The sequence below is a fragment of the Colius striatus genome, chromosome 17, assembly GCF_028858725.1.
Source record: "Colius striatus isolate bColStr4 chromosome 17, bColStr4.1.hap1, whole genome shotgun sequence".
NCBI lineage: Eukaryota > Metazoa > Chordata > Aves > Coliiformes > Coliidae > Colius > Colius striatus.
In genome coordinates this window covers 2,787,671-2,815,296 of record NC_084775.1, presented here as the reverse complement: position 1 = coordinate 2,815,296, position 27,626 = coordinate 2,787,671, and the positions used below count along the sequence as shown (strand labels likewise).

Here is a 27,626-nt window from a genome sequence, read left to right as displayed (position 1 = left end):
CAGTGGGCTGTGAGCTCTGGGTTTCTTCTGTGAAGCCCCATCACTGGGTCGGGGTCCTCCAGCCTTGGCTCGTTGCACCGAATGTGACTCTGGGATATGTCACAGCTTGTCACAAGCAGCCAGTGTTTGCTATTTTTAGGCCTCCATTTGCTTGAACAGCTTTCCATTTGCATTAGCAGGGAGAAGAAATAGCCTTGCCAGGTTGGTGATAATTGCTAAGTGATCACCCAAATTTGGAGTGATTTATGAATGATTATTTGCTGTACTATTTTGATGATTAATTCCCAGTGTAATTCTTTCTCCCCACAAAAGTACTGCCTGTGCCTGCAACTGCAGATGCTGTGAAAATCCATCTAGCTTTTGGCAGCCAGGCTACACTATTAAATATAGATACCCATTCCCATTTAATATTCATAGTTATTAAAAGTGATGAAAGCAGATGTGTCTCTTAGAGCCAAAGAGGAAATTGCTCCAGTTGAGAAATGAGCGTTTCCAAGAGCTCTGGATAATCCCAGGCAGCAAGGGCTGTTGTTTCTGAATCAAACCCTTGGTGTCAGCAGGAACACTGGTTGACAATGGCAAAAATAGGGAATCTTCTGACAAGTTGGGATTGGTTTCTGTGGTATTTACTTGTGGAAACACCTGTGAGGAGCAAGGGCTGGGACTTCTGTCTGGCATGGCCACAGCAGAGGCTGGTTTTTGATGCTTTCTGGATCTCATGGGCCTCCTCTGTGCTGCCTGTGAGAGGAAAGAAGGCTTTTACCAAATAACTGTAATATATTCCATACATTTAGTTACAAAACTCCTTGAAAGGCATGAGTAGAGGCAGGAGAACATGCACAAGAGGCAAAACTGAGGAAGAAGAGGTTGAGGGTGAAAACTTTCTCATTTCAAACTGTGTTTTGCAGCTGGGTTGTGTCCTGCCCATCCTGGCCCTGCCCCATGTTCCTTTTCATCCTCTCCAAACCCAGCAAATGTGCTGATGCTGAATGGCAGCAGGAGGGAAACTGAGGCAGGGTGCTTGACCCACCTCAAGCACCTCAGGTAGGGGATTAGTTTGATGTGGGTATATGATGTAGGAGCAACTCCTCTGGCTCATCCCAAGGGGCTGCATGTCCCATGCATCACCCTGAGCATCCTCAGACCCGTGTGGTCCCTCTCCCTGCTCTGGCCAGGGTGTCCCCCAGGCAGCCAGGCTGAGCACCATCTGCTGCAGGACACCAATTTGATGGCCAGTGCTTTTTTATTCCTCCAAGGGAGGGAAAGGGGAGGGAAGACTTCAGCAGAGATTAATTCAGCCTGCGTCAGACATGTACAAGTCAGATGTGTGAGCGAGTCACAGGGGGCTGCTTCTGCCGTCAGAGGAGTGGGCAGCGGCTCCTGAGGCTGCTCCTGCCCTGGCAGCTTCCCATGGGCAGCCAGAGCTGGGGGATGGGTCTGGCACTTAGTTAGGTGTAAGGGATTGAATGCCTCCTCCTTATTAAGTGTTGCAAAGGCATTTGAATGCCCAGAATTTGCAGTGACCTGAGGTGGTGATGAACACCTTTGAGAACAAAGCCCATCCTCTGGTGAAGATAAGGCTCTGTAGGAAGCCTTGTTATCTGTGGCAACAACCATCACATGCTAGTGCTCTGGAAACATCAGCAACAGGCTGGGTTGGATCTGCCCCTGGTGGAACCAGAGATTTGAGTCACCCATTTCTGTAATCCTCTGAGCTACAGACCAGGGGATTTTCCAGGGGGCACACCTCAGATTGGGAAGGGCTCTTTGGGCTTTCTGGTAGACCTCTGGTGACAGCTATGGACAACTGCTTGGACCAAGGCAAGGCAGGGGCTATGCTGACTTTTTCTCTTGAAAACTAGTGGCAGGGAAGCTCCTGAGTCTCTGGTGCCTGTTGTAGCCTGCATGCTCTGCTTGGGCTGTCTGCAGCCAACCCACTGTCCTCAGACAGGCAAAATCGTGTCCCAGAGTCACTGCATGGCAGGGTGTGGTAGGAAGGACATTACATGCTGCAGCACTTCCATAGCAATGGGGAAAAAGACCCCTAAATGTGCTGCCCACTGGGCCTGGGATAGTACAGGAGCAATGAGTCTGGGCCCTCCTGGTCCTGGCTTTGGGAGAAGCTTGTTAGCACTGTTGGGTTTGTTAAAAGCACCAATGCTGCTCCACCATTTCCTTCATTGGCATCAACTGGCTGTTCTGGAGCCTGTCTCTAATGGTGTAAAAACCTACTGATGCAGAGGCTGAGGTTGGTGGTTGGAGACCAGCTGTGGGCTGTGCTGCTGTGGAAGGGTGAGCAGTTGGGCTGTGGCTTGTGGAAGTGGGCAGCAGTGTCACTTCATTCCTGACTCTCCCCAGCAGCAGAGAGTGTTGCCAGGATTTCAGTGGTGACTCTTGGGCTGGGGCAGCTCACAGCAGTATCTGCTGGGTGGGTTGTTGCCCATCTGAGCAAAGTGCTTGTCCGTGGCAAGCTGATCCAGCTTAGCACAGTGAGAAGAGTTGTGGGACTTGTTGCAGCCCAAACACACTCTTTTTGCATGGCTGGTGTCATCTTCAGCAGCAGGACTTTGTGGCTTTGCCATGCTGTGCTGGCAGCACACTGATGAGCTGATTTGGGGTTTATCTGGAAGAAATGATGGAGTCTTTTATTCACCCTGACATTTCTCACACACGAGAGGTTTGTCCTGTGTGTTTGCAGCACAGCACCACAGCCTCAGCTCTTGGTGATGCTCAGGTGCAACATGGTTCTGTGGATGTGCTTTCCCATGTCTGACAAAAGCAACTTGAGGTATTGGAGCCACAACCAAGCAGCTGTCTATTGGCTTGCATCTCCTGCAATGCCCATGTCCTTGGGCTTGACACTGAACTTGGCCAGCTGGTGAGGGGAGGGATGCAGCTGGTGAGGAGAGGGATAGAGCTGGTAAGAGGAGGGATGAAGCTGGAATGGGAGGGATGCAGCTGGTGAGGGGAGGGATGCAGCTGGGAGGGGAGGGATGCTGCATAGGTGCTTTTGCACGTCCAGAGCTAAAGAGCTCTGGAAATGGGGCTTGGTAATGTTGAACATGTATTGTGTGCTGGGGAAATGGGTGTCCAGGAGTGGGTGAGATGAGCTGCAGGCACAAGACAGGAGTACTCTGGACAGCCTGACATCTCTGAGCATCACCTGCATGCTGCTTTGAGCCCCTCATCCACCCCCATGCAGCCTGTGCTGCTCTAACACCAGTAGGTCAGTCGAGTTCTGTTTTCAGTGCAACCAGCTCTGCATTCAGACAGGTGTATGTAGCAGTTGTGGGCTCTGCCCCTGTTTCTGTTGTTTCCCCTTCCTCTCCTAGGATGAAGCTGGAGCACAAGAAGTTCTATTTAAACATAAGGAAAAACTCTTTCAGTGAGGGAGCCCTGGCCCAGGCTGCCCAGGGAGGGTGTGGAGGCTCCTTCTCAGGAGGTTTCCAAACCCACTTGGACACGTTCCTGTGTGACCTGATCTAGGTGGATCTGCTTTAGCAGGGAGGTTGGACTGGATGAGCTCTAAAGGTCCCTTCCAACCCCCACCATTCTGTGATTCCAGAGTTGGATGCTGAATTCACCAGTGGGTGGCTTGACCACTTCTGCCTGCAGAGCTGACAGAGGACCAAGCCATTCCTTCCCTCTGGTGGTGTGGCCACAAAAGGCAGCTTTTGCTAGGGACATTGGGAAGAGCCATGCAGGCCTGGGGTTGCTCAAGGCAGTTGCTGCTGAGCTGGTGACAGCTGCCCAGATGCCCCATCTATCTTCACTGCTGGGGTTGTTGGCTTTGGGGGAACCCAGGAACATGGTTTTAGTTAAAGTCATTAGTGCTGCTTCTATTCCATGACAGTTCAACCTGTTGACAGCAGCAAATGATCTCATTTCTCTGTAGGTCAATGAAACCCTTGGATGCAGAGGATAGCTTGGAGCACGTGGTTTGCTTTTGGGTTGTATGTGTCACCTCAGCAGGTTCTGGGCCTTGTGGAGCTCAGCACCTCTGTGGTGTAGGAGCTGGTCTGCTCAGCTTTGCTTTGCAATATTAGTCCTTTGCTTCCATCCCCCTCTGCTCATTCCCCTTCCTACCAGCAGAAAGCCTGGCCAGCCTAGCCTTTGAGAGTCTGCAGAGAGTGGAGCAGTAGGTGAACAGCTCAGGGTTGCAGGAGGCTTCAGGGGGAAATTCCAGGTGCTGCAAGAACAACAAGGATATTTTCTGGGAGTGAGGATACTTGGGAAGGGAAAGGTGTCCACTCCCAGGGTGGAGAAGGAAAGTGTGAGCTGTAGGAAGAGGAAAAGCATCTGTGCTGGGCCTGGAGAGGAAGGTAGGCAGGCATTAATTGCCCATTGTAGCTGTGATGCTGCACAGCTGTGGTGCTTTGGGCTGGAGCCATTGCAGCAGGACTCAGATGCAGCTTGGGGATTTTGGAATAAAAGGTCTAATGCTGACCCCTACAATCCATTTACCTCCTGAAGAGTCTTTTCCCATCTCTGTGTGTGCAAGGGCAGAACTGAAACAGCCCAGCCCTGAGCAGCACCCTGGGGTTGCTCCAGGTGGCCCTGGTGGTTTTGAGGTGGGTGTGCTCCGTGGTGCTGCCTCTGCTGCCGTGTCACTGGGTTTCCCTACGAGCTGCGATGCAAAGCTCCAGCGTGTCGTCAGTGTGAGGAAGTGTCTTGTGCCTCCAGCCAGCAGCTTTTCCACCAGCTCTGGAGAATATTGCAAGCAATGGGAAATATTTAGCTGAGTGAAGTTTTTAGAGACAGAGAGTGGGAGAGTAAAAGGAGCTTCTGCCTTAATGGCCTCATGAGATGCTGCTCTGGGCACTGAGGTTTTGTTGCACTCCAGCCCGAGGAACAAGCCCGAAGAGGCTTACAGCTGATAGCTGCTGATCCATTTTACATAGATTAAATAGCATCACAGCTCCAAAAATAATCTTCCCAGCTTACTGTGAGGCTGGCTGTTCCTATAGCAACTGCTTCATGCCATTGCCCTACAAATAAAAACCACAACAGATTGCCCTTAAGTTTGGTTTACAAGTCAAAACAAAGTATGAGATGGGGAAGCAAGGGACTGGGCTTGCAGGGGTGGGTGGTTTTTAGGATACAGAGTGTGTGTGTGCAGCATGTGAGCTCTGTGTGTTCCTGGAGAGGAGACTCACTGAAACACTGCTGCTAACACTGGCCTGTGCCTCTTGTATTTGAGCCCTTGGTCACAGATGTTTCCTGTGTGCAGGAGCAATTAGAAATGTGGATCATAAAACAGCAGCTGCATTTGTAAAACCTTGCAGGTGCAGGAGGGAGAGCAGGGTTTTGCAAGGCTGGGTAGCAGTTCTGTGGGTGACAGTGCTGCCTGGGGCCAGGCCTGCTCTGCCCCTTGCAGCCCTGCCCCATACTGCAGCCACAGGGCTGAATCGGTGGCTTTGGGGCTTGGCTCGTGCTGCTGCGTGGCTCATGGGCCCAGGCTCCCAGCAGGCATCACCTCTGGAGACATGGGCAGTGCAGAGCTGGGCTGCAGGGGCTGAGGGGGATGGATTTGAGTCAGTGGTGGTCCCAGGTCTCCAGGGGACACGGAGTGTGGTGAGGCAGGAGACCTGGGGAGGGTGCTGATGAGGCTGGGCTGACTCATCCAGAGGAACCTCGGCTTTTGTTGTCAAATATTTGCTGCCAGCCTCTTGTGTTTATTTTCTTGAGTTGCTTTTGGTTGCTGTAGAAGAGCAGTGTGAGTTCCTGCTCAGTGTGTGGCATTGTAAACCTGTCTGGGGCTGAAGGAGCAGGGTGAGCCGAGGTGACGCTCCTGAGCCAGGGACGTGCTGCTGCCTGACGAGGTTCAGGGGCACCTACACCACAGCACAACTTGGAGGAGGATCCTGATCTGAACAAGCCCCTGATGGTTTGCTGCTCTAGGGAGGATCTTTGTTCTGCAGGGAGCAGATGGCAGAGCTGCTGTTGGCAGCACGGGCTGGCGCAGGGAGGGCTGAGGGTCAAGCATCACTGTCCTTCCCAGAAGGAGGGGGATCCATCACAGAGCCTCTTTGCTCTGCAGCAGAAGAGTGTGCTGAAGGATCTTCCCTGTGTAGAGGGAGCAGGGATGCCTCCCTAGCTAACTGCAGAGCCTCCAAGCTTTGTGCTGGTTCCAGATACACAGCCTTTGGTCCACTGGCACTGCCCTGATAGCAGATTGCTGAGGGATATGGGTTAGTTTAGTGATGGGCCTGGCAGTGTGAGGTGAGTGGTTGGACTCAGTGATCTTAAAGGTCTTTTCCAACCACAGTGATTCTGTGTAATTCAGAATTGGGCTTTGATGTGATTTGGGAGCTACTGGGAGGCAGCTTTGGCTTAGACCTGAGGATCCAAAGGGCCAAAATGGTAAAAGGTGTGAAGAGTGATATCCAGAGGCAATGAGCACAGAACATCCTTCACCCCTGGTTCTGGTTCCTCCTCATCCCCTGCTTGTCAGGAGGCTGGAGCCAGGCTGTGCTCAGGGATGGCCAATGACAGGACAAGGGGCAATGGGGACAAGCTGGAACAGAAGAGGTTCAAATAAACACAAGGAAGAGTTTCTTCCCTGTTGAGGTGAGGGAGCACTGGCAGGGGCTGCCCAGATGGGCTGTGGAGGCTCCTCCTCTGGAGACATTCCAACCCAGCTGGACAGTTCCTGTGTGCCCTGCTCTAGGTGGTGCTGCTCTGGCAGGGGGGTTGCACTGGATGAGCTTTCCAGCTCCCTTCCAGCCCTTGAGATTCTGTGATTCAAAGCCATTGTGAAAACTCATTTTGGGTTGAGATGCACTTGCTGATCTGGAAAACTGTGTGAGGAGCCTGCTGGGCAGGGCTGGGGCACTGGATGTTCCCTGTCAGTCCCCTCATGCAGTTCTTGCTCTGTCAGCTCTCCCATCACAGGGGGGCTGGGGTGGGCCAGTGAGGGATGCTGTGCTTCTCTGCCTTCACCTTTCATCTGGTGTGTTGTGAAGCTTGCAGCAAAGCCTCACAGCTGTCATGTCTCAGTGAGGAACAGCTTTGCCCTCAACAGATCTCTTCCCAGTTGGACCTATTGTCCATTGCCAGGGATGGAAAAAATAGTTGGGATCTGTGTTTTCCTCCACCTTAGCTCTCACTTATTTAGGACTAGAAGTTTCTCCAGTTTCCAGGAGGATTTGTGACCTTAAGTCACAGCAATTGGGAAGCCCACTGTTCAGGTGGTTGCAGCTTTGCTTCTGTGAATCACCTGCAGACTTTGCTCTCAATTGAGGGGCTCTGGACAGAGTCTCTCTGTGGGTATTTCCTGACCTTTGGGCTGTTTTACCAGCCTTAGCAAAGCAAGATTCAGTTTGTGTTCTGGCTGAGTTGCTGGGCAGGAAGGATCCCCATCACCATGACCTTTGGCTGGGGGCTGAGCAAAGGCCTCCAGGCCATGGCCTGTGGCTGTTCCACCCTTCTGGAGCAGTGAATCCTTTATCCTGAACAAGAAGAATAAATTCTACTGTTCCTCTCTCCTCCAGCACTTCACAGATAATCTTCAGCAGTACCTGTAGGGTTTGGTGGGTCTCACAGCAAAGTGGCTTCACTGGGACCATCCTCCCTGAGAGCTTTGGGTGCTCTGTGTCACCTTCTCTACTTTAACTTGCTCTGGTTTGATTGTAACTGTGACTTTGTGTTTCCTTCTTCCTGTGCTTTGATTTGAGAGAATTACAGCAAGAGATGTGGCCTGAGATATTTTTGTTTTACCCTTAGTGTCAGATGCCTCAGTTGCTCCAGGTCTCAGCGTGTCCTGGCCACATGGTGGCTGTGGAGGCAGTGCTGGTTATGGGGATGTCCTTACCAGGGATGGAGGGACTTTCCACTCCCTGCACTGTGTGTGCTTTTGCTGCACGTTGCTCCCCCATGGCAGGTTTTGAAAGCCTCCAGAGAAGGAGCCTCCACACCCTCCCTGGGCAGCCTGGGCCAGGGCTCTCACCTTCACAGTAGCTTTTCCTCCCATGTATCTCTCTGCCATCAAATACAGCACGTTTTAAGATCCTATTGGAAGTCTGCAGCCTCAGCAGAGGATCAGACACCCTCTTCCTCCTCGTGCACAGGCAGGACCTGTCCTGTCCCCCTGGCACGGCCGTGGCAGCAGCTTTGAGGCAGGTGGGCAGCGATGTTGAGCTCAGCTAACTCAGCCTGAGCCAGCAGCATCATGGCTGGTGTGGTCTGACCCAGGTGCCTTCCCCCTTTTTCCTGGCTTTTGAGGCATTTCTGTAGTTCTGCATTGTGATAAGAAAAACCCAAACCAAATGGGCCATGCTGCCTCGAGCTGAGCACACAGATGGGGATCATTACTGCAGCCTGGATGCTCTGGCCAAGGAGGGAGCCTGTCTCACACGTCCCTGCCAGGCTGTGATGTGGGATTGCACCTGGGGAACATGATCCAAGCTCTGCTCTGGAGAGTGTGGAGCACCCACAGCCCCCAGGAACCAGGACTTTGGGGTGCCATCATGGCTCTGGGAAAGGATGTTTTGTGTAAGGAGATTTTGGGGGATGGGGGGATGTGGAAATGAGAGAGAGAGATTTGGGGGTTAAATACTGCCTGGGGACAGGCAGAGAGATGCTTTCTCCTGCTTGGCACAATTTTACAGTCTTTGTAAATGGATAAAATCACCTTTGGGAAATATTACTGATGTCTGTGAACAGGAAAATGGCAGATTTGGTTTGTCCCCTTGAGCCCCAGAGAGATGGCTGTGTTCTGAGCATGATTAGTGGTGGTAGATGCCTGGCCCGTGTCTGTGATGAAAGCTGAGCTAGCGTGGCTGACTTCTGCTCTAATGCATCATAAATTGGCTATTAAAGACTGACCTTGTTAGTGATCAGATCCCTGATACTATGGAGAGGTGGTTTGTGTCTGTGTTGTGAGTGCAGGCAGGTCTCAGAGCCCAGCAGTGGCTGCTGGATGCTGGTGGGGAGAGCAGGGGACTCTCAGCTGGAGACGAGTGGTGGTGCTTGGGCTGAGCTGGATGAATGCAGCACTGTCCTGTCCCTGCTGTGGGTGCTGATTGCACATCTGAGTGCTGGGCTGTGTTTGGGTGCCTGTGGTGGATTTGTGAGGAGGTGTAGGATGAGGGCAGTGCCCTGGGATGGAGCTGCTGGAGCAGCATGTGAAGCTTGTAGCTCAGGAGCAGCAGCTGAACAGCCCTGGCAGAGGTGGCTGCAGGAGGAGCTTTGCAAGGTGGAACCTGTGCTGCTGCACAGTAGGTCTGGTGAAAGCTCCTGTTGTGCTTGAAGGGAGGAAAAACTACCTTACTGTAAGGGTGAGGGAGCCCTGGCCCAGGCTGCCCAGGGAGGGTGTGGAGGCTCCTTCTCAGGAGGTTTCCAAACCCACCTGAGCACGTTCCTGTGTGACCTGATCTAGGTGGGAGCTGCTTTGGCAGGGAGGTTGGGCTGGATGGTCTTAGAAGTTTCCTTCCAACTGCCACCATTCTATGATTCAAGCCTCTGCCCAAGATTGCCCTGGGAAACCTGGGAGGTGGCTCTGAGCAGAGGTACAGCATGATGTGCCTCTCCCAGCGAGCGTCAGGGCACTGCTGGGCACAGTGTGCTCTGTCTTCTGGATGCACCAGCCCAGGACAGGTACAAAGATGTTACTCAAGGCTCAGGGGGATGTGTATGTGCTGCCAGAATGCCTTTGTGTGCCCCAGGATGAAAGGCACCCTGGAGATGAGACATTTGAAACTGAAAGTGGGCCTTAGGGAGATTTTGGTTACTTTCCTTACTGGTTGGAAAAGTGGCTTAAATTTTCTTGCTAGATGCTTTGCAGTTGGTAGGAGATGCCAGTGCTGTAAGTCCATGGTGCCTCTCTGCACCCTCCTGGGATGGAGCCCATTGACTCCTGTCTGTTCCAGTTCTCCTTCCCCTGCCTGTCACCTCCACCTGTGCTGGAGACCTCACTGATGCTGTATGTCCCTCCAAAATGCCAGTTCTGCCCCTGAGAGCAGGACTCTGCAGCACAGTGGCTCCCCAGCCCTTGGGTGGGGGACAGCTCTGCTCCCAGCACCCTACTTGGCTACTCCTTGAGAACATCTCAGTTGGCTTCCCATGGGTGCTGTGAGTGTTGATAATCCCTTTGTCCTGATGGCCAGAAGACATGTCATCTCCTGGCTTTAACAACCACTCCTGCTGTTTCTCAGAGGTTTGTGTTCTGTGGATGCTCAGGGCTGGATTGCACCAAGTGGTTACACTGGGAGATGCTGCTCCAGTGGTTGCACTTTGCTCTGTGCCCTGTTTCCCAGCAGGGCTTTGGTTTTCTTCTCCTGTTGTCTCTGGGCAGCTGGGGTAGATCCTGCTGTGTAGGATAAGCCTTGTCCCTTGGCCACACTTCCTTGTCCCATCACATGCTTTCTGGGTAGCTTCATAGCCATGAGACTTGGTGCAGCACCACATTGTGCTCTGCTGCTGCTTCAGCTGTGGGCAGATGAGGCTTTTTTATTACTCAGATTGCTCTGGCTCTTGCCTTAGAAATGCAGCTCTGGCACTGTTAAATGAAGAGTCCTCTTCCTCTCATTTTCTGTAGCTATCCCAAGAGCTGTGGAATCAATATGAGCCACAACTGAATGTCACTTGTGATATCTACAGCATTTCAAAAGGTCTTACAGTAAATGTGCCAGGACTGAAAACCAAACACCCACCTATCAGTGAGTGAGGGGCTTCTCTTTGCCTGTCAGTGAGTTAGGGGCTATTCTCCTTTCCTTGCAGCCCAGAAAGGGGATGTGCTGCACCTCTGTTATAACTGAGGCATCCCTGAGGTCTGTGCTTTGCAGCATCGTGATGTCTCTGGGCCTGGCTGGCTTGGGGCCATCCTCACCCTCCCGGGCTCCCCCAGTCCTGGCAGAGAAGACAGGCAAGTTTTGCCAGTCTCCATCTCTTGTTAATCCAGAAACAGATGACTGAAGGAGGGGAAATGAAAAGGCTGCTTCATGTTCATTTGCCTCAGTGGCTTTTGAGTGGACCTGAAGAAACCTTGGCTAGACTTTGACAGAAGATGGGGTGCAGAGTCTCTGCAGGACTTGCTCTGCTCCCATGTGTTGTGTTTGCTCTGGGTAGTGCTGCCTCTGGGAGCCACTCACCTCCTTCACCTTCCCTGGGAGAGCAGTGGGACCGTCTGAAGAAGTGCTGTATTAACACCCTCTGCTTGGTTCTGGGTTGGTTTTCTGGTTTTAAGCCATCCAAGTGTTATGGAGTTGCAGGAATAATCATTTCTGCTGTGCCTGAGATGCAGATTGTGGCCTTTTCTGCCCTCTGAAAGCATGAGGATGGATTTTAGGGTAAAGGCTGTTACTGTCCCTGCTGTCTGTGCAACCTTTCCCTGAGGTGAGGGAGTTTGTCCTGCCCAAAGCAGGCCTTGCAGGCACAATGTGAGGTTCCCTCTTGGGCAGGGCATATTAAAATCATAGAACAGCAGTGTTACAGCTGGAAAAGACCTTTAAGAGCAGCAAGTTGAGCCGTGAACCTCACGCTGCCAGACCTGTCACTAGTACCCTCAGTACTTCACCTACCTGTCTTCTGAACATCTGGCACCCCTGGGATGCTGGAATGGAGGAGGTCTGGCACGTGGCCCTTCATGCTGGCACCAGCTCCCCTCATGCCTTCACAGCCCCAAGCCAAACCTGGTGACAGTCACAGGGCGCCTGCTCGGGGCTCTGGGCGCTGGCTGCATTGCCCCTCCGCTCCCAGGGGGCCCGGGGACACCCCCAGCCGGGGCAGAGCTGCGTGTGCAGCAGGGAGCAGGCAGGAGGTCCCGCTGCCCATGGCAAGGGCGGCATCCTCGGGCCAGGAGTAACCATGGAAACTGTTTTCTCTCCGTCCCTCCCTCGGCAGATGACTCTGGCGACGAGGAGCCCGCCTCGCAGGCAGACAAGAGCGAGCTGCACGGCACGCTGAAAACCCTCTCGAGTAAGCTGGAGGATCTGAGCACTTGCAATGAGCTGATTGCCAAGCACGGGGCGGCCCTGCAGCGCTCGCTCAGCGAGCTGGAGAACCTGAAGCTGCCGGCAGAGAGCGGAGAGAAGATCAAGGCGGTGAACGAACGAGCCACGCTGTTCCGCATCACCTCCAATGCTATGATCAATGTAAGTGCTGCTGCCGGGAGCCTGGGGGACAAGCCTTTGTTTTCCCTCCTCCTTGGCTTCTTCCCTGCTCTCTCCCCGTGCCCTGGCTGGCTGTGAGGTGAGGGCTGGGTGTTGGTGCGGGGCTCAGGCGCCACCGGGGACGCGGGAGGGAAGTTGGGAAGGAGCAGCCTGAGGGGCAGACGTGGGCTTGTGGAATCCCCTGAGACACAGATGGGTGCATCCCTACGGTGTGCTGCTCCAAGGCAGCGCCTTCTGGATGTGGAGCTGGGTAAAGTGGAGACTCGGGGCTGCAGAGGGCTGTTTGGCTGTTCTTGGGGTGGCTCCCTGCCTGGCACAGCAGTTGGGAGCCCGTTGCCTGCTGCAGATTCAGACTCACGTCTCCACATCATTCACATCCTTGCTGACTTCCATGAGGCTGCCCTCGTTTTACACAACCCCCTCAGGCTCTGGGAGCTGTCTCCTGCCAGCTCTGCTCTCCCTGACCAGGTCTGGAGCTTTTAACCCCCTCAGACTCTGGGAGCTGTCTCCTGCCAGCTGTGCTCTCCCTGACCAGGTCTGGAGCTTTTAACCCCCTCAGACTCTGGGAGCTGTCTCCTGCCAGCTGTGCTCTCCCTGACCAGGTCTGGAGCTTTTAACCCCCTCAGGCTCTGGGAGCTGTCTCCTGCCAGCTCTGCTGTCCCTGACCAGGTCTGGAGCTTTTAACCCCCTCAGGCTCTGGGAGCTGTCTCCTGCCAGCTGTGCTCTCCCTGACCAGGTCTGGGGGATTTAGCCCTCTCAGACTCTGGGAGCTGTCTCCTGCTAGCTGTGCCCTCCCTGACCAGGTCTGGAGCTTTTAACCCCCTCAGGCTCTGGGAGCTGTCTCCTGCCAGCTCTGCTCTCCCTGACCAGGTCTGGGGAATTTAACCCCCTCAGGCTCTGGGAGCTGTCTCCTGCCAGCTGTGCTCTCCCTGACCAGGTCTGGAGCTTTTAACCCCCTCAGGTTCTGGGAGCTGTCTTCTTCCAGCTCTGCTCTCCCTGACCAGGTCTGGAGCTTTTAACCTCCTCAGGCTCTGGGAGCTGTCTCCTGCCAGCTCTGCTCTCCCTGACCAGGTCTGAGGGATTTAACCCCCTCAGGCTCTGGGAGCTGTCTCCTGCCAGCTCTGCTCTCCCTGACCAGGTCTGGAGCTTTTAACCCCCTCAGGCTCTGGGAGCTGTCTCCTGCCAGCTCTGCTCTCCCTGACCAGGTCTGAGGGATTTAACCCCCTCAGGCTCTGGGAGCTGTCTCCTGCCAGCTCTGCTCTCCCTGACCAGGTCTGGAGCTTTTAACCCCCTCAGGCTCTGGGAGCTGTCTCCTGCCAGCTGTGCTCTCCCTGACCAGGTCTGGGGGATTTAGCCCTCTCAGGCTCTGGGAGCCGTCTCCTGCCAGCTCTGCTCTCCCTGACTGGGTGGGTTGGAGGTTGTGAAGCATGTGCTGGCCCCTTCGCTGCTCCCTGCCTTGTGCAGCATGACAGTGCTGTCTGGTTTTTGTCCAGCTTCTGTTTGGGGTTGTGGCTCTGCATCCATCACAGTGAGGTGGCTTATCCTGGGGATCTGTGTTGTCCCTGGGAAGCTCTGGGGAGGGAGAAAGCAAAACTAAGTAAAATATTTAAAGCTAACACAAAAAAGCAACCACCCACCCAAAAGCCTAACAGTTCTGGAATAGGAGATGAAGGCAGAGCTTGGGGAATTGTGAGTGGAGCAGGGCTGTGGTTGTGTTGTCCCAGCCCTGAGCAAAAGGACAGTCTGATGTTTTATGTGGGCTTTTAAAAAGCCATAATAATCCTCAGTGGGAGCTGCAGGGCACTTGGGAGCCCCACAGGCACAGCATCCTCCCCCTGCCTGCTCACAGCCCTGAGGGGAAAGGGCTTTCTGAACTGGTCTCTTGTGCTTTGGAGCAGCTTTGGAGGTGCCTGTGCTGCCTTCTCCCTCTGGAGAGTTAGATGAAGTTTGTGGAGCGGGGATGGCAGCGTGTGGTGAGCGGCAGGAGCTGACAGCAGAGCCCAGGGTGCTGTTTGAGGTTGGCTGTGAGGAGGCAGAGTGGTGATGGGATGTGGGTAAGGAATTGCAGGGGAGAGGATTTCTGGAGCAGCCTTTTGGGAAGGGCTGAGCAGAGCAACGTTTGCCATGTGCAATGAGAAGAGGAGGTTGTGGTGGTTGTGATTGATAAAAGCCTTGAGTGAGGCTGTCTGGACAGTGGGAAGTGACACAAAACCTATTGAGAAGGGAAGAAGCAGCAGAAACAGGGTTTGTCCAAAGCACTGAGCAGGAGGGGCCAGGGAGGAAGCGAGGCACGTGCTCAGGTGAGTGTCAGAGATGTTTGTAACAGCATCCTTTTGTACTTCAGCTTGTGGCTGAGCACCCTGAGGAGGGCTCTGAAGGGGAAAGGCTGTAAGGTGGCAGATGCAGGTCAGGAGCAGAGTGGCAGCTCAGAGGGTGGTTGTAGCTCTCCCAGTTTGCTGATGAGCACATCATTTTGGGGGGCAGATGGTGAAACTCTTGTGGGGTTCAGTGTTCCCCTGCCAAAGCAGCAGTAGGAGGGGATGGATCAGAAAGGCAGGAGGAGGGTGAGCAGTGTGGGGTTTTAGGGGCTGGGAGGCATGAGGACTGACCAGTGACTGCTCTGCCATGGTGGGCTGTTGCCTTTTCCTGCACAGATCCCTTTCTGCACTGATACTTATCTTTTTAGCATGGGATGATGATGCCTTTGGTGAGCTGCTGCATGGACCCTGCCCAGGGAGTCTCTCAGGGGTGGCTCTGTGCAGTGTCCCCACATCTTTCCTATTAAAACACGACATGTTGCTACAGGGAAGCACATGGTGTCAAACCATCTCCTGGCAGGAGGTGAAAACACACCCTGCTGCTGTGCATCTATCTCTGAAGGCTTCTCAGGGCTATGGGGGCACAAAATAATGGGCTGGTGGTTCCCTGCAGGAAGAATCACCCCACTCTTGCTTGCCAGCTTCTCCCCAGAGAGCTCCCAGCCCAGCCCCAGCCCCTGCTATCAGCTCCACCTGGCAGAGCCAAACCCTGCTCCTGGGGCATCACCTCTGCCCACACAGCAGAGCTTGCAGGAGATGCTGTGGCTCACAGCTGCAGCCAGGGCTGGGGAGCACTGTTCAGCTCTCATTTGGTTGCACATCAGTGGGGTTCAGACCCATGAGCTGCCAGCGATGGCAAACCCCCAGGAGCCATCTGCTCCTGCCCTCTTCCCAAGCAGTGCCAGGCTCCTGGGAGCTGCCCTGGGCTCTGTGTGTGGGTCCTGCCCCTGGCAGGGGAGAGGGCAGGGCTGGGCTGTGCTGGAAGGGACTGATGCCTGTGATCCGATTATGTAAATGCCCCTGGAGCCCTGGGGAGAGTCAGTGAGTGGGCAGAAGTAAATAAATATGGATGTAAGTGCAAGAGCTTCCCTGGGAAGGTGACCTCTCCTCCTCTGTGCTCTGAGTGCCTGCCTCTGCCGACTCCAGCTGCTTCTCCTCCAGAGCTGGAGAGGAGGAAGCAGCTCGGGCTGCCCCTGGGCCTGTGATGCTGGGGATGAGGGAGGAAGGTTGGGCAGAGGCACAGCAGGACACTACAGACCTTGGTGTTACAGGTGAGGAGCTAAACCATAGGGGGACTGACTGTTGCAGGGCTTAAATTTAAGGCCAGACCTCTGCAAGCTGCTCGTTTACTCCCATCTGTGATTGGAAATCCCACGTAACACCAGGTGAGACTGGAGTCAGAGTTGAGCCTCACTGGGACCAGGACACCCCAGGGCAGTGGGGCTGTGAGGAGAGACACAGCAAAGCAGAAGGAAAAGCACATTGCAGTCTGCCCTGGGGCAGGAGTGTACTGAAAAAGATGCAGCAACAAATGGAAGGGGTAATGAGAGGAGGAGTGCTGTGAACTGCAGAGACTCAGGTAAGGAGCAGGAGCAGCTCCTGCCTCATGATGCAGCAGCAAACAGGCAGGAGGGCTCTGTGCAGGTACTGAGGAAGCTGCTTGGGGCGTCAGGAAGAGCTCCCAGGGCTGGGGGTGGTGCTGGAAATAGGTTTTTAATGAGAATGGGGTTTGCTACAGTGAAGCTCAGAGGTGGCTGAGCTGTGTGCAAGTGTGCAGGAGCTTCAGTCCTCCTTTGGCTTGCTTTGTGCTTCCCTGAGTGATGTGAGTGTGCAGAGCAGCAGGGCTGGGGCTTGACCTCGTGTGGCTCCTGGGTTTGCGTTTTCCCTTGAGGTTTGTGAGCAGCAGGAGTGGAGGATGGCTCTGCCAGGCTGGCAGAACCCAGGCAAGGAGGGGTAAGAGAGGCAGCTGGGGCACAGGAGGTGCTGGGTGGGTGGGATTTCATGGGGGGGGAGCTCTGCATATGCTGGTGTGGTCCTGGGGACCCAAAGGACTCCACACTTGCCCTTATGAGAGGCCACTGTGGCAGTGGCTGCCTGGGCCTGTCACTCAGGGGATGCTGGCACCTGCCTTGAGCCACACTGACCTCCCCACCTGAGTTTGCCTTTCCCATGGGAGTGGACTCATCTGGAGCACCAGCACTCCAAGACATCAGCAAAGAACATCCCTCAGCCCTCTGAATCTGCAGGGAGGGGGGGTTGAGTACATGAAACACCAGCTTGAGGCAGCAGTGAGATGGATAAGAGCATGTGCTGCCTCACCCCAGGGAAAGGGAAAGGCAGCTGCCTCCTGTCTGTTGAGCCTCTTGGGATGCCCAGCAGCATCCCAGAGCCTGCATCCTCCAGCCCCAGCAGCATTCTCTCTGTGAAGGCCTCTGGGGCCATGTTCCAGCTCAGCAGTGAGTTTAGGGTGGCCATGTGTCAGGCTCAAGGAGCAGCTGACCTCTCCCTGTGCCCATGCTTGGCTCCTGGGGACTTTGAGTGGCATCTAACCAGCAGAGGCATCCACCAGCAGGCACTAGGGGTGGGTTTGCAGAGGGTCTGGGTGCTGCAGCTGGGGCTTACAGCTGCTTAGTCAGTTTATTTGGAGACCTCCTGGGTGTCTGTGCTGGAGCAAGTTGTCTGGATAAATGTTGTGCTTCCCCAGGGCCACTCCTGCCTTCCCAGCTCCCAGCTTCCCTGCTGTTCCCATGGAGAGCTGAGCCCTCTGCTCCCATGGGGGTGCTGCTGTCATTAATCTGTACTCCTAAAGTTGTTCCCATCTTCAACTGGACTGATGTGGGACATGTGCTCTGTCATCAGGTTCACAAGAGCAGCCTCCAGCCCAGTGTGTGGTTTCTAAGGGTTTATTGTAGTGGTGGGTTCTTGGCTGTATGTGCCTGTGTGTGCACAACTGCCCAAAGCTGGTGGGAAACAGAGTCCCTGGGATCTCCTCCCTGGGGTGACATTGCAGGTGCAAATGCACAGAGGGGTGGGGGTGTGATGCTGTCCCTCACCCCATGGTGACACAGGCTCCTGTCTACCTGCACAGTGCTCCCAGCAGCTGAGCTGGGAGGGAACAGCAGCCTGCTGGGCTCTTCCCAGTTCACCCCAGTACAGCCAGTGGGCTGGAGGTTGTCCACACCATGCATCATTACACTGCAGGGGTTAATTCAGGCACTGCAGGGAGCAAGCTCAGCTTCAACCCCTGGATTTGCTTGGTTAGCAGCAGGGATTGCCCCCAGCTGCCCTGAGCAGATGCTCTGCTGCCTCAAATCAGAGCAAAGCCCTGCAGTGGGGCAGGGTTTGTCCTCCCTGTGACTGCTGCAATGTTGGTCACACAGGAGGAGCTCGTTCTGTCCTGTAACACAGCCTGTGGTAATGAGCTGTGCTGTGCTAACCACACACACTAATTGGCACATTGCAAACCATGGCACCAACCCAGCAAACCCCCAGCCTTGGGATTAAATCTCTGAGCCAAGCCTAATCCTTGCTGGATGAGGAGGCTGCAGCCAGGGGTCTCTGTCTCCTGGGTGGTTTTGCTGTGGGTGCTCTGATGAATGTGGGTGCTTTGGTGTTACCTGGGGTGGGTGTTGGGTGACACTGTGGGGTCTGTCCCTGCCCCCACAGCTGCAGATGAGTCTGGGGTGCAGGGGAGCAGAGGTGCTGCCAGCCCCATCACTCCTCACTGCTGCAACTTTCCCTGGAGCATCCTTTGTTGCTTTTTTAGTTCAGAGGTGTGAGAGTGTGTTTGATCAGATCTGTCCAGACAGGCAGTGCCTTCCTCCAGCTTCCCCATGATGCTGAGTCCCTCCTGCTGGATTATATTGTGTCCAGCAGGTGGAGGGAGGTTGTGCTGCCCCTCTGCTCTGCCCTGCTGAGGCCTCATCTGGAGTCCTGTGGCCAGTTCTGGGCTCCCCAGCTGCAGAGGGACAGGGAACTGCTGGAGAGAGGCCAGTGCAGGGCCAGCAAGATGCTGAGGGGACTGGAGCATCTTCCTTCTGAGGAAAGGCTGTGGCACCTGGGGCTGTTTGGTCTGGAGAAAACTGAGGTGAGACCTCATTAACACTTACAAGTGTTAAAAGATATTTGTCAAGAGGATGGGGTGACACTCTTTTCTGTAGTGTCCAGTGACAGGACAAGGGGTAACAGACAAAAGCTGGAACATAGAAAGATCCACTTATGGAGAAAGTCCTTTGGTGCTGAGGTGAGGGAGCCCTGGCCCAGGCTGCCCAGGGAGGGTGTGGAGGCTCCTTCTCAGGAGGTTTCCAACCCCACCTCGATGTTCCTGTGTGACCTGATCTAGGTGGGAGCTGCTTTGGCAGGGGGTTGGGCTGGATGTTCTTCACAAGTCCCTTCCAACTCCCACCATTGTGTGATCCTACCTGTGTGAGCTCTCAGACCCCACCTGTGTCCATGGGGCCTCTGCACCACTGGGGATTTTGGCTGGTGCTCCTGAGGACAATTTGCTTTATCCTCACTGTGCATCGTGGCTTCTCACCCTACTTCCTCCTCCTCGTGTTCATCTGCCCCCCAGGATGTTTCAGACTGTGTCCTGGGGCTCTCCCCACGTGAGATGTTGGGGAACACATGTGTCAGCAGCACTCTTGGTTGTCTCCCTCTCCCAGCTCTGCCCTGCTGGTCTTTTGCCTGAGAGCTGTAACTTCCATTGCAGCTTCAGAGGAGAATTTGGAACGTTCCTGCTGGGGCAGCTGCTGGATCAGCAGGGCTGCATGTCAGTGGGTTTACACACTGGAGGTGGGTATTGCACTGTCAGCAGTGCCTGATGTGTATCAGCAGCTCTGCTGAACCAGGAGACAGCCCAGCTGCCCATTGCTTCTAAACACAGCTCTGGAACCAGGTGAGCTCTGCCCGTACCTCGTGCCCCCCTCTGCCAGCTGCCCACAGCACACAGGCAGTGCCACCTGTCTCTGCCTGGTGGCTGTTGGCACCTTAGGGCAGGATGGGGATGTGGGGAGGGCAAAGAGCAAAGCATTGCTGGATTAATCCCTTCTGGGGTTCTGCCTCTGGTACCACAAGGGCTGTGTTCGCCTCTTACTGGGCTGACGCACCGAGATGCTTCTCTCTGGCTCCATCCTCTAGCGTCTGCCAAGGGAGAAAGCACTGAAATGGCAGCACTGCTCTCCCCTGGATTTACCTAGGAAGAAGCCCTGGCACCAGGAGAGGGGTTGGATGGAGGGGCAGTGCTGCCAGCCGAGCTGCTGACGGCAGCCACTGCTCCTGCATCACGTGCTGGAAGCGAGGCACAACCCAGAGCAGCTTCCTGCAGATGCCAGGGTCAGAGCTGCCCCTGGGCACTGCCAGCTGCCTGCTGCCACTGCAGCCACCCACCCTACAGCTGGGGACGTGCTCAGCCAGCCTGGAGCTTGCTGCAGCAGGCAGATGAGAAAAGGAGCTGCCGGTGAGAGCCATGTGAAATCTCCCTCTGTGAGTGGTGCTTGCAGGGCAGAGCTCTCAGCACACCAGAGCCAGGATCAGGCCTCCCAGTGCACTGACAGTGGAGACTTGGCCACTTGCGGGGTTGGATCTTCTGCTTTGCAGCCTCCTGCAAGAGTCCTTGTGCTGCTGCTGTGGTTTGAGGTGGTTTGGGCAAGCAAAGAGGAGAAGCTGCAGCAGCCCCCTGGAGGTGCTTCCCTGCAGGGGAAGAGCAGTGCCAGGAGCTTCTCAGGAAGGTGGTTTCTGGCACATATGCAGTAGAGAGGCCTTGCTGCTGGCTGGGCAGGCAGGAGGATCAGAAGGCAGAAGATGTGAGTGTTGGTGAGGAGAGCAGTGAAACCCTGCAAGGGTACGATTTGGGGGTCCTGCTCTGGAGCAGGAGGTCCCAGCACAGAGTCTCAGCACCCTGTGCATTCTGCCCTGGCCCCAGCATGCCCTCAGCACACTGCAGTGCCCTGACAAACCCTCCTGCACAGCCAGCTGCTGGCATTTGGGTGGAGGTGCTGGCACTGCCAACACACCAGAGCATCCAGCAGCTGCCTTCCTTGTTTCTCCAGCAAAGAGTGATGATTTGCAAACAAGAGCTGCATCTTTCCTGGGCCACAGCTCCCAGCTGCCATCTCTTTCTCATCCAGTGAGGTGAGGATCAATCTCTTCTCTGAAGTAATGACTGATGGGACAAGAGGAAATGGCCTCAGGTTGCCCCAGGGGAGATTGAGGTTGGAGCTGAGGCAGAACTGTTTCCCTGAGAGGGGTGTCAGCCCCTGTGCCAGGCTGCAGGGAGCTGGGGGAGTGCCCAGCCCTGGAGGGATGCCAAAGCCCTGGGGCTGAGGTGCTGAGGCCGTGGGTGGACTTGGCAGGGGCAGGACTGGGACTCCAGCAGCTTATAGGTCTTTTCCAGCCATAATGATTCCATGATTCTCTCTGGCCCATACCCAGCAGCATTGGGCAGCATTGGCTCACTCTGCTCAGAGCCACGGTGAACATTCCCTGTTCTCGTGCTGTGTCCCTGCTGCTGATGGATTCTGTAGCCCATGTGAAGGCTGCCTGGGTCTGGGCTTAGAGCCTCTCCCTGCAGCTGCCTGGGTGGATTTGCCACTGTTTCACACTAATCCCCTCTTTGTTGCATGGCTGGATTACATGTCTGTAATGGTGCTTGTTGCAGGCAGAGGTGGGCTGTCTTGCTGGTGGCAGCCCTGGACTGTCTCTGTTGCTTTGGACCCAGTGTCAGGTCCTCTTTGAGGAGCTACACCCTGGGCAAGATGTGTTTGGTTGGTTAAGCAGCACTGAGCCTGCCTCATGGAGGGAAACACTGGTATCTTTGTGCCTTAGGTTGTGCCTTTGTGGTGTCTTAGGTAAGTGACCCAAAATAATGCCCTACAGTAATAAAACTGCCAGGGACACAACCATGAGACCAGATCCACATCCCACCCAAGTGTGGGCACTTCCATCATGGTCATCTCTGACTCAGGCAAGCCCAAGTCCCCAGAGAGGAACAGGCACTGCTGGGGCACAAGGTGCCACTTGGAAAGGGGCCATCAGCAGGGTTGTGGGCCCCTTGGGTGGATCTTGCTGAGATGCTGCCCTTGGCAGTGTGCATTGCTCTGGTATCTCCTCACTGCTCCTTGGGGCACTGATGGCACGTGGGCACTTTCCCATGTCTGTGTGTTTCTGTAGCATGTTTTTGCAGGGTCAGGATCTGGTGAGGCTCAGCCCAGAACCTCCTTTCAGACTCTCAGCCCTGCCTCAAGGAGAAGCAGCCCTCAGTGTCCCTCCATCCTCCTGCTTCAGGCAGCTGGGATGCATGTGAGGGTCACTCCAAGGATTCAGGATAGATTTGCCATTCAGTACAGGGAGCTGCTGGAGAGAGTTCAGTGCAGGGCCACAGAGATACTGGAGTGGAGCATCTGCCTTGTGCTGAAAGGCTGAGGGAGCTGGGGCTCTGCAGCTTGGAGGAGCCTGAGGGGTGACCTCATTCATGGTTACAAATCCATCAAGGGTGGGTGTGAGGAGGCTGGAGCCAGGCTGTGCTCAGTGATGGCCAATGATAGGACAAGGGGCAACAGGCACAAGCTGGAACAGAAGAGGTTCCAAAGAAACACAAGGAGGAAATTCTTCCCTGTTGAGGTGAGGGAGCCCTGGCAGGGGCTGCCCAGATGGGCTGTGGAGGCTCCTTCTCTGGAGACATTCCAACCCAGCTGGATGAGTTCCTGTGTGCCCTGCTCTAGGTGGTGCTGCTCTGGCAGGGGGGTTGCACTGGATGAGCTTTGCAGGTCCCTTCCAGCCCTTGAGATTCTGTTGATCTGGTGTCCAGTCAGCCTGGCTTGGGCCACTGGCCGTGCTGGGGGTCCCGTTGCTCTCGTGGCTCTGCTTAATCCCCCATGTCACAACAGGACTGTGTGTGAGATGATTTGAGATTGAGGCTGTCTCCATCCTTGTATTTTGCCTTTTGCTTTCTGCTCAGAGTATTTTGGTGCGGGGCAAAGGACAAATTAACCCCCTCCCAGAGCAAAGGCTCATCACCTCTCACTGCTCTGAATCACGACTCACTTTTATGCCAGGCCTGGAGTGCTGACACGGTGTGAATGTGTTGAGAGCTAAAAGAGGAGCAGAAATCACCCTTCCCTTGGGGGGCTGTTGTGCAGTGAGCAGCAGCACAGATGTGTCCCAGGGTTTTGATGACTCCAGGAAGGAAGGGAGCACTTATCTCCACGGCGCCAGCTCCCCTCATGAATGAAGTGGCGGCTGCTGCTCTATAATTCACCTTGAAAGAGAGAAGATTGAATGCATCTGGCAGTTGCCTTCTCTCCTGCCATCCTGGGTGATGAAGTGATCCTTGTCCCATGCAGGCAAAGGAAAGGTCTGGTTGAGGAGCAGGAGATGTCTCTCCCAGAACTTCCCTGGTGAGTTTTCCCCTCCCTGAAGGTTGGATTTGCAGGGCAGATGCTCCATGATGCTCAGGTGGGGCTGCAGGTCTGACTGCACTCCCCTGGCATCCATCAGCATTGCCTTGGAGGTGCTGAGATGCTCAGCATTGCTAGGGCATCCCTAGAGGCTGGCATCCCCTGTGGTTCAGAGCCCAGGGCAGACAGCTGGCACACCTCCATTTACACTTCAGAGTAATTAACCTCATGTCTTTTGTTCCTTGTTCTAATTTTGGCCTTCTACTCCCTTTGAGGAGTGAGGAGCAGTGCTCCTCATGAGAGATGTGTGGTGACACAGCCTTGGCAGGATGTGGGTGACCTCCTTGGGTGATCCTTTTCAGCTGCATCAGTAATCTGCAGGCTGTTAAGGGCTTTGCTATTAGCCTGCAACAAGCTGTGAAATCTGGTTTATTTGCCGTGACAAATGTGTGAAATGGGCTGAATTTGCCCATGGAGGCAGCAGCCACTGGGCACAGGGACCAACCATGGAGCTGCTGGCACCACATCTCACCTCCAGCTCCCCAGCAGGGCCTTGTTGGCACCTTGTCTCTTCCTCTGTGGGAATTTGCAGGAGTCCCAGTGTTTTTTTGCCATGAAAATGTGCTCTTTTGGTCACATGAGCTCTGCCTTCTTGATTTGATGGTGATTTAGAGCTCTGCCATCTGGCACTGGGTTAGGACCTGCTACAGCTACTTGTTTCAGTCTTGGAGAGGAGGAGAAGCCACCTCCATCCCATCTGCCACCTGACTGCAGGTAGCACTGGGCTTCCCTGGGACTTTACACCAGGAAGAGTGATGGCAAAGCCATCCCAGGCTGGAGAAGAAGACCTGGCTGACTGGTTCTGGAGGAGCTTTGTGAAGTTGCCATGGGAGCAGCAGGCTGACCTGGCTGGCAGGTCCCTCCACTCTGAGCAGCACCGTGATGGTTCCAGTGTGCTGCATCAGGGGCTCCATCCTGCATCCCAAGGCTATGGGGTCAGTGCACAGTGAGGGCTTTCACTGGAGGAGGAAGCTGTGTCCAACAAAAAGGTGCAGCTCTCAGGGTTTTTGCAGCTGGGAATGGTGGGGATGGAGAAGTGTAGAGTCTTGCATCTGGGAAGGAATAACCCCATCTACCAGTACAGGCTGGGGGGTGAACTGTTAGAGAGCAGTGGAGGGGAAAGGGAGCTGGGGGTGCTGGTGGGCAGCAGGATGAGCAGGAGCCAGCAACGTGCCCTCGTGGACAAGGAGGCCAGTGGCATCCTGGGGTGGATGAGAAGGGCTGTGGGCAGTAGGTGGAGAGAGGTTCTGCTCCCCTTCTCTTCTTCCCTCCTGAGACCACATCTGGAATATTGTGTCCAGTTCTGGGCCCCTCAGTTGCAGAAGGACAGGGAGCTGCTGGAGAGAGTTCAGTGCAGGGCCACAGAGATGCTGGAGTGGAGCATCTGCCTTGTGATGAAAGGTTGAGGGAGCTGGGGCTCTGCAGCTTGGAGGAGCCTGAGGGGTGACCTCATTCATGTTACAAACCCATCAAGGGTGGGTGTGAGGAGGCTGGAGCCAGGCTGTGCTCAGGGATGGCCAATGATAGGACAGGGGGCACAAGCTGGAACAGAAGAGGGTCCAAAGAAACACAAGAGAAAACTTCCCTGTTGAGGTGAGGGAGCCCTGGCAGGGGCTGCCCAGATGGGCTATGGAGGCTCCTTCTCTGGAGACATTCCAACCCAACTGGATGAGTCCCTGTGTGCCCTGCTCTAGGTGGTGCTGCTCTGGCAGGGGGGTTGCACTGGATGAGCTTTCCAGGTCCCTTCCAGCCCTTGAGATTCTGTGATGGCCCAAACAGCCTTGGTTGTGTGAGCAGCTCAAGAGACCGGTGTTCTTGCTGGGTTCTGAGCCAGGATGTGGCTGTGAGACTTCTGGGGCTGAGACCTGGCTCTTGGTGGGCCACACAAGCAGCCATGGGTGTTGAGGAAAACCAGACAGCCAAGCCCAATATAAGGGCTTGGATTTGTTTTCCTTCAGTATCAATCTCCCCAGGGGAGATGCTGTGTGTGAGCTACTCACCCCTGGCTCTCTGCAGCCCTGGTGAGCTCCTGGGGACTGGGGCATGTTTTGGGTCAGGAATGAGCTTTCTCATCAGAGACAGCGGTCGAAAAATACACTCCAAGCCTTGTTAAGTGCTCTCCTCACCTTGGTGAGCAGCACTGTGAGACCGTGCTGACTGGCTGGAGCAGTTACAGATCCAAATGCATAACTTTGCTTTGTTTGGCTGCTGCTGGCAGCTGTGTCTGGGGGTCTCTGCAGTTCTCCTGTTGCCACCCTCAGCCACAGTTCTCTTCCACCGAGCAACGTGACACACCTGGGTTGATCCGGGTGCCTCGTGGGTGCTTTCATGCTCAGGCCATGAGCAGAGCACTCATGCCAGTCTCTGAATTGCACAGGGAGAGGCTGTGGAAGGGTGGGCTTGACAGGCTTTTGAAAACAGAGAATAAGCCCTGTATACACCACATGGACTGGGGGCTGCTACCAGGAACAGGCATTGTCCCAACTGCTGCCTGGGGGTACCAGGGACCTGGGGCTGCATGAGGACCATCCCAGTCATCTTCCCCAGCAGCTGCAATGCCAACAGCCACTTCTCCATCACCTGCAGTTTCTCTTTTGTCAGAAGTGGAGCCTGTGGGTGCAGGTTCCCTGTGGGGTGCAGCATGGATCCTCAGTGAAGCTCAGCAGCCTTGGGATGGGAGGACACGAGGTTTCACCTGCTGTGATTCTTATTTAGGACACTGATTCTCATCCACACACCAAGCAATTCCTCCTCTGCACCCCACAGCTCCCAGCTGCTGCCTTCCTACAGCTCCTCTGCAATTACCTCCTTTCCCCCTAATTTACCATTACACCTTACAAACTGTGTTTAATTGCAGCTGGGTGATTACAGGTGACCTGACACGTTGTTTTGAAGCGCTCAGCCCCCAGTGCTGGGGACAGGCTGCCATTTCCATCCTTGGTGCCAGCCAGCTCTGCCAAAATGGGCATTTCTGTGCCCACTGCCTGCAGAGAGGGACCTTTGGAGCAGATAATGAGCTTTGCCAGGAAGGTCACAGACACTGTCTCATTACTTGCCCTTGTACCTTCATCCTCTTACCACCGTGCATCAGCGTAATAAAAGAAGGCAGGTGCCAGCTCCGGGCATGGGTTTGTGTTCAGTGACAGGAAGCTTCAGCTGGAAGCTGAAGGCATCAGGGAAGGGCTGCCTGTGGGCTGTGTGGCTGAGGGTGGCTGCTGGGTTGTTTCTAGAGAACAAGGTAAAAACATGCTGCAAAGCACCCTGAGGATCTGCAGGTGCCCATCCATGCAGCCCCACAGAGCCCGTGGCTCACAGGAGTCTGTCAGGCTGGGGTGGGATGAAGGATGGGAGCACAGCAGGGAGCCTGGAGGGACATTTCCACCCACTCTCCTGATGGATGACACAGCCTGAATGCTGCTGCAGCCTGGCCCTTGCAGGGGCATATTTCCTCAGCTGGGGCTGGTGGGTACATCCCTCGGTGTGACAGCGCTGCCACGGGGCTTCCTGGAAGGCCACAGCTGGAAAGCCAGAGGCTGAGGAGCTGATGCCCAGGGACAAACCTGCACTCAGAGCTTGGAAACACTTTTTGACTGAATTATTTCTGCATGTGGCTTTGTCTCATTAGAGAGCCTTAATGCTGCCAGAGACTGGTGTGTGTTAGAGCTCACCCTCGGGACACTTATCTCTGTGTGTCTCTCCACTGGGGGAGAAAAAGCAGGTTTGCAAGAGTGTGATCTGTGGGTTTAAACTCATCCCAACCAGTTCGATGCTGGGGCTGATCCTGCAACAACCTACCTGTGGCCTGAGCTCTGTGCAGTGAGGGCAGGCAGGGATGGATGTGGCACCATGTAGGGTCATGTCATAGAGTCATAGAATGGTTTCAGCTGGAAGAGCCCTTTAAGCCCATGGAGTGCAGCCTCTGTCCCAGCCCCATCACCCAGCAGCCCATTGCCCTCAGTGCATCACCCACCCAGCTCTGAAACCCTTCCAGGGACGGTGACTCCAGCAGCTCCCTGGGCAGCCCCTTCCAGTGCCTGACAGCCCTGGCAGCAAAGAAATTCCTCCTCACATCCAGCCTGAACCACCCCTGGTGACACTTGAGGCCATTTCCTCTGGTTCTATTGCTTGTCACTGGGCAGAACAGACCGACCCCCACCTCGCTGCAGCTTCCTTTCAGGTCCTTCCATACTGCAGCTATTAGGAAGCAGGAGAGAGCAGAGTACAAAGCAAAATATCTTTTAGACTATGATGTGCTGCACTGATTTGTAATTATTTTTTTCCAAGGGACAAACCCAAACTCATTTTTGTCCTTATTTGTCTGCTCCAAGTTGGATTCCTGCCTTTTCCCATGCCTGGGGGGCTCTCTGAGGTGAGGCTGGGGAAGGTGCTGAGCTCCCAGGGAATGTGGCACTGTTCAGGACATCACCAAAGCCGTGCAAGCCCACCCCCTGCGTTTTTCTTTCTTGTCCTGGGGTATTTGTTCCCCCTGCTTTGTGCTTCTTGCCTGAAGTACGACACGCCGATGCTTTGCAGCACTTTCCTGATGATTCATTTCTGATGTTATTAAAGGACAAAACTCCTTCCCTGGATGACACTTAAACACTGCTCCTCTCCAAAGGAGATGTTTGATGAAGAACTGATGCATTGGAGCTTTTCTTGGACAAATCTTAGTAAAATCAGGCTAGGTCCTAGAAGCTGAAGACCTGAGACTGTTGCTTGACCAGGAGGTACCTTGATGTTCA

The 27,626-nt window shown here is 54.7% G+C and overlaps 1 protein-coding gene across 4 annotated transcripts in view; it reads left to right on the top strand.

Moving 5' to 3' along the window:
* Positions 1-27,626, top strand: part of OSBP2 (oxysterol binding protein 2) — a 129,593-nt gene that overhangs the window by 81,872 nt on the left and 20,095 nt on the right. For all 4 annotated transcript variants that reach the window (XM_062009936.1, XM_062009935.1, XM_062009937.1 and 1 more), the window contains one exon: positions 11,842-12,092. In XM_062009936.1, the coding sequence (XP_061865920.1) occupies positions 11,842-12,092 (251 nt within the window). The remainder of the gene's footprint in view (positions 1-11,841; positions 12,093-27,626) is intronic.